This window comes from Gossypium arboreum, chromosome 5 (assembly GCF_025698485.1).
Source record: "Gossypium arboreum isolate Shixiya-1 chromosome 5, ASM2569848v2, whole genome shotgun sequence".
NCBI lineage: Eukaryota > Viridiplantae > Streptophyta > Magnoliopsida > Malvales > Malvaceae > Gossypium > Gossypium arboreum.
The window spans coordinates 79,967,254-79,974,140 of record NC_069074.1 but is presented as its reverse complement, the minus strand read 5'-3'; the positions used below and the strand labels follow the sequence as shown (position 1 = coordinate 79,974,140).

The window sequence follows — 6,887 nt, the reverse complement described above, 5'->3', positions numbered from 1 at the left end:
AATATTTAAAACCTATCATGAAACCTCGCGATCAAAGTGCCTCCGACGACTTTCGAACTTGTCCCAGATTGAGGGCTACGAAATTCGAGAGGTCGTTTGCAATCAACTAGAATCCGTAATGAAGTGGACATTAGGGAGAAATTCGACGGTACGCGTTGTGGATTATGCAGGTTAACTGGTCATAATCAGAGTAAATGCCCGCAGAAAAACTATCATGTCGGAAAATCATCACGATCAGGTAGGAATTGAGCTTATGTTGTAATGTATTTATTTTATATGAAAAAAATTATATTGCAAATATTCCTCTATTTGTTCAAAATCCAGTCAAGCTATTTTCTCGAGTCACAGTTACAAATTTATTTATATCTAGAGCTAAGGAACTCCAAATTAAGCTCCAATAATTTCTTTAGAAACTAAGCTCACATATCTTTTTACCATAAAATTTTCAGAATTTTTGATTTAGCCAATTAGTACAGTTTATTCTTTAAAGTTACCTCTGTTTTGCTGTTCCACAGCTCCGACCCTTATTCACTAAAAATAAATTATATTACAGTACGTGATTAGGATAATGTTCTCGTCTATTTTTCTTGAAAATAGACTCATTAAGGATTCTAAGCATATAAATTATAACTCATAAATATTTTTGTAAAATTTTTAATAATTTTCTGAAATCAGAACAAGGGGATTCTGGAATCATTGTGGATCTGTCTCACAAGAATTCAAATATCTCATAGTATGAAATTCTTTTACTTACACCGTTTCTTATATGTGAAACTAGACTCAATAAGCTTTAATTCTATATTTTATCCAGCCTTTAATTCAATTTATACAATTCTTATTAAATTTTCAAAGTCGGACTACTGCTACTGTCCAAAATGTTTTTGTACAATATAATGATATTTATCATAATATCATTTTCAACTAATCATGAACTCACCATTTCATGGATCCCATGCTCAATTACACAATAAAACTTAATATAATCATCATTCAATTCACATGAAGCACACATAACCAAACATTCCATTGATCAAGGTAATTTTTACCAATTACCTACACTCAATCAACGAATTAGTCACATATACAAACAAGGTAATGGTTGAGTTTACATTTACTCAACTTGCATATATAACTACATATGTATTATCTATTTCAGATGTCCATGAAATCTCTATATATACCGGTAATAGTATGTTCCAATTTAATTAATGTTCCAATTAGATTAATGTTGTAATGTATTTAAAGTTTGTTCCAATTTATATTACAAGACTAAGTTTGTTACAAGTTTTTGAGTTTTAATGTTGAAAAATGGCCAAATTAATCTAATTTACATTATGGTCAAATTTTGTTCCACTTTTCAAAGTTCCAATTAATCTAATTAAATATATACAAAAAAAATACAAACTTTTTAATATCAAAACCCAAGAAACCCCTAAAATTGATAGTCCGATGGTATGCTCCTAGGGGTATATTTCTGCGGAGGTCGACGTTCAGGTCGTGGGTGATTGCGACAACCAACATCCTCTTCAGTCGCAGGTGAGGGTATCTGATACATAAAAGAAAAATCATATGGCTCGAATGGCATCGATGAGCTTGAGCCGGGAGGACTGTCATGCTGCGATCGATACAACCCAGTAGGAGTGGAGTACTACAGTGGATATGGGCCGGGTAGTGCTATAATCGGTGGATATGGGCCGGGATAAGTGCTGTGCTGTTGTGGGTACAACCTAAACATATCAAACCCGTAATGGTATCCGCCCCCTGACGAGCCCGAGAAATAGTTATTACCCAGAAAATCCGGATGATAAGAAGTATCAGCCGAATGTGAATGCGATGATGTGCCCGGGAAATAGTCATTACCCGCCAAATCCGAATGATAAGAAGTATCAGTCGAATGTGAATGCAATCGCTCAGACTCGGCCTCCAGCTATGCCTCGGGCTCCGACTCTGGTTCAGGTTCGGGATCTAGCTTTGGATCGGGCTCTATATCGGCCACTGGCTCGTATGCCTCAGATTGCTGCACGTGCGGGGGGACTATAGTCAACTGTCCACCAAGTAAATATGGCTTCCGCATACTAAAGTACCATTGTATGTACTCTAACGATGGTTGCAAATCGGAAGACATATCCATCTAAAGTCTTCGAGCCATCCGATTCTCCCACACCGCAACATATCTCCGGTGCGTAAACCCCCAATGCTGTCCATGTCTCCCTCTCTTGTTCTTGCCGTGGACCTCCTCCCCCACCTGCATTGGCGGATCCGGGATGTACTGGATGCAACCAAATTGTCGTAGTACTCGATCCCCGTGGTACCACTTGACTACATTGAAACTGATAATTGGTGAGTTACTGTACCACAAATGAGAATCAACATAGGCAGACAAGGGTATAATAGCCACAATTTCAGGTCTACGGTATGGCATCCATATAAATTGCACGATTAATACCATGATTAAAATTTAACACGGTTGGAGTAAGATGTACAAAGCAATTACATGTCACGAATATTTGAATAGCTTACCCCTTCCCCGGCATGTTGTTCAATCATCAAATGATATATCGGGACAGTGTACGACCTCCCGATATCCAGATAAATACTCTATTTACGAAAATAATTTTCAAGTAAATATAGTATCGTTAGAATAGTATCATTATAAACAAATTGTCAATTAATAACAAGTTAAATTTTGTCACCTGTTAACTAGCAGATATACGTATGGTTGATGACTAACCGATGCCAAGAATGGCATCCGATAAAGAGCCCATGATTGCAACAATATAAGGCATCCGCCCATATCTACAGCATCAGGCTTTGTCTTCCGACAAAGCTCACGATACAACATAGCCAGAACTGTGGAACCCCAACTATAGGAGCGAACACTACACAAATCAGCTAACAGAGGTAAATACTGGAGATGAACCTTGTTGTTGTTCGAATTGGGCATCAGTACACCCCTATGATATGCATAATGTACGCCTCATTGCGACACCAACTCTTCTTCGGTGGCATTATCTGATAAATGTTGAAAATTGGCTTTTAGCCATGTAAATTTCAACTCCGAAAAAGTAGACTCAGCATCGCCGGGCGAGGCTTCTAGTAGGCTATAACAAAGTGCAGCCGGCTCAGCTATCGCACTTACGCTCGTGACGACATCCACGTCAATTGAGAGCCCAAACTGTAATGCAACATCCTCGAGAGTGACTGTGCACTTCACACACAGCAAATGAAAAGTGTGGGTCTCCGGTCGCCAACGCTCGACCAATGCGGATATTAAATCGTACCGCAAATCGAACGTCCGGGTCAATGCTGCTGACCCGAATCTAGCTAGCTCCAAGTAGGGCATCAGTCGTGCATCCGGGGAATATCCTACACCATTCACCCGCCCTTAATATGCGGTACGAGTCCTGACAATGTTAAATTACAGAAAATAGTTATAATAACATAATTTATTTCCTTAAATTACGTAGATCTTTTTTTAATGGAACCCATGGTTAACAAATAACAATATATTACCGTATTATTAACTGTGTCACATATGTGAGGAAGTTTCTTATTGATCAATGAAGTCATTGCGATGCTTGCAATTTTAAAATAAATTTCAGTTATTAAATTTAATGTTTGATAGATTTTAAATATTTATTAGAATAACTTAAAAAAATAGCAAACAATTTTTTCGACAACATATTTTTTTTGCTATACTACATTAAAAATTAAATATATCCAACTTAAATACAAATATTTTATTATTATTTTAAAATGATAATCAAGTAAAATATTTTCGTATCTTATTTTTAAAATATATTATTTTCGTATTTTATTTTTATATTATTTTAGCAAAAAATATTTCAAATGTATTATTTAAGTATTTTTTATATTAATTTAATAAATAACCTTGATTTTGGCACTTTCTTCGTATTTTTATTTCAGTATCTTATTTTTAAAATATATTATTTTTGTATTTTATTTCTTTATATTATTTTAGTACATAATGTTTCAAATGTATTATTTAAGTGTTTTTTATATTTTTAATAAATAACCCGATTTAGCACTTTATTCGTATTTTTATTTTCATATATTATTTTTAAAATATATTATTTTCATATTTTATTTTTATATTATTTTAGCAAAAATGTTTCAAATGTATTATTTAAGTTTTTTTATAGTAATTGAATAAATAACCCCGACTTTGGTACTTTGTTCGTATTTTTTATTTTCAGGTTTTATTTTTAAAATATACTATTTTTATATTTTATTTTTATATTATTTTACAAAAACTTGTCAGCACCGCTTTCCCCAAAAAGTTTTTTTAGTATTTTATTTCTTCTTGTATTTTATTTTTCATTAACATATTTTTAGTATTTTATTTTTATACTATTTTACGTAAAAGGTTTAAAACCCCATCACATAAAAAATAAAAAAATTAAAATAATCAGAATATAATAAGTCAAATAAATTTTATAAAAATATATTTAATCAACCTAAAACACACTTAACAAATAAATTATATAAAATAATAACAATAAAACATTCTTTGCACATAACATGCGTATTACTTCAATAAAAATATAAAATAAATACAAACATACCTTAATATCTCTTCTTAACCAAAAATCACATTGCAAAGATATAAAAATAAAATTATATCTGAATTAAATCCAAATCAATCAACAACAATAATAACAATAACTAAAATAAATAAATTATTTTACTTAAACTAACATTAATTACTCAAATTTATAAAAAAAAAATTACCTTTTTTTTTCCTTCTTTTTCCTTCCCTCTTCTTCTCCTTCTCTTTTTTTTTTCTTCTCTCAAGTGCCGGCATCTTTTTCCTCCTCCTCCTCCTTCTTCTTCTTCTCTTCTTTCCTTCTTCTCCTTCTTTTCTTTTTCTTCCTCTCCTTCTTTGTTCTCGAAATGAGCCTTCGAGACCATATATTATGGTCCCCAAACAAAAAAACAAAACCCCTCTGCATAAGGGGTCAGTACCTGGGTGCCGCCTCTACTAGAGGCACAACCGGTGCCGCCTCTGGCACCCACATCACTTATTTTTTTATTTTTTTCGTTTTCAGCTTTTTTTTACTGTTCATTGTCAGAAATCAGGGTGGTGCTGCCTCTCACAATGGCATGACCACTCTAAACATACTATTTCCGTAATTATTTTTTATGTTGTATTATTTTGAATTTTTTTTTGTACTTCTTTAATAAAAAACCCTTAATATCTCATTTATAATTATTTTTTATGTTGTATTATTTTGAAATTTTTTATTTTTTTGTACTTCTTTAATAAAAACCCTTAATATCTCATTTGAAAAATAAATTATATTTCAATTTATTTCTAGGATATTCCACATTTCATCCTAGCAGTAACCCATGTGGCATTAAATTAGATCATTCAGCTTAGTATTGAGTCTGAAACATTGTAATATAATATAATTAATTTGTACTTAATAATTAAAATATAGAACATATTTTATTAAAAATTTTATGAAATATGTCCACCATTCATCAACGTTTAAAGCGGCCCATAGAGAATATGAACATTCCCGAATATCCTAGAAAATCAAACTGTTGCTTTCATTGGATAAGCTGGAAAATTCTTGAGAATGCTAGAATCTTCATAAATCCTTATAAAAACTGCATTTTTGGTGTCTTAAGCTACCCAGACAAGCAAAGCAGCAGAAACTCTAAGACAGCTCTCTTACCTCTTCTAGTTTTCCTACTATAATCTTATTTTTCATTCCATTCCCGAATATGTCTCTTATTCCAAGCTTCTTTGGCAACCGTCGCAGCAGCGCCTTTGATCCATTCTCTCTTGATGTTTGGGATCCTTTCAAGGACTTCCCTTTCTCTTCTCCTTCATCACCCTCCACGGGCTCTTCGGAAACTTCGGCTTTTGTCAATACCCGAATCGATTGGAAGGAAACCCCAGAATCTCACGTGTTCAAGGCTGATGTTCCGGGGCTTAAGAAAGAAGAAGTGAAAGTTGAGGTTGAAAATGACAGGGTGCTTCAGATAAGCGGGGAGAGGAATGTAGAGAAGGAAGACAAGAAGGACACATGGCATCGGGTGGAACGCAGTAGTGGCAAGTTCATGAGGAGGTTCAGACTGCCGGAGAATGCCAAGATGGATCAGATAAAGGCTTCCATGGAAAATGGAGTGCTTACTGTTACTATTCCCAAACTTGAAGTCAAAAAGCCCGATGTGAAGTCCATTGAAATTTCCGGATAAAGATGTTTGTAACTTGTGAGTGAATGCCTGTTTCCTTTGCTTTGAGATAGTGTCTTGTGCCTATTGTCAAGTGTGTGGGATAAAAAAAAGCTATGGGTACTATGACTTTATGTTGTTGATGAAGTTTGTGTTTTTATGTTGTTAATAAATGAGTTTATCCTCCTGCTTTTGTTGTCTACTTTCTGCAGATGGTTGAATGAACTTGAAACACTAATGGTTTAACATTACTTATTTAGCACGACAAGAATAACACCTTCGGTGAAAAATTCCATCATTTGTTTCAACTTAATCGCCATTCTTCATCTAGGATAAACCCCTTTTTTTGGCCTGCCTTCTTTCTATATGCCGGTAGTAAGCCCTGTATTCAACTTTTAGTCATGGTTTCAGCTACAATGGTTCCAAATCCCTCTATTTCTACCGTGTTTTGTGCCATTACTTCCTTCTAAGGTGTACATTTTCAAAAATAAGAAGCTTATTTGCAGCAATTTCGTTGAAAGTTTCAGGCAATTATGAAAGTGACCTGAGCAACCATAAAGGCAGTCTGCAGTTAATCAGCCCTTTAGCTATTCCCCTTGAGCCTGTACTGGTTAATGTAACCAAACCCTTTCTCTGTTTATTGAATCTTATGGAAATGAGCAGAGTGGCAAGACTAGAGGTAC

At 34.0% G+C, this 6,887-nt stretch overlaps 1 protein-coding gene across 1 annotated transcript; it reads left to right on the top strand.

Annotated features, from left to right (window-relative positions):
• The first annotated feature begins 5,628 nt into the window (after positions 1-5,628).
• On the top strand, positions 5,629-6,406 carry LOC108450059 (17.3 kDa class I heat shock protein-like). The gene has a single exon (XM_017747496.2). It carries the CDS (start codon positions 5,752-5,754, stop codon positions 6,226-6,228), a length of 477 nt encoding a protein of 158 aa, XP_017602985.1. The 5' UTR covers positions 5,629-5,751; the 3' UTR covers positions 6,229-6,406.
• The last annotated feature ends 481 nt before the right edge of the window (positions 6,407-6,887 follow it).

What these genes read in the sequence shown, in the direction of transcription:
- LOC108450059 (XM_017747496.2), top strand. Translation starts at nt 5,752, where the DNA reads ATGTCTCTTATTCCAAGCTTCTTTGGCAACCGTCGCAGCAGCGCCTTT.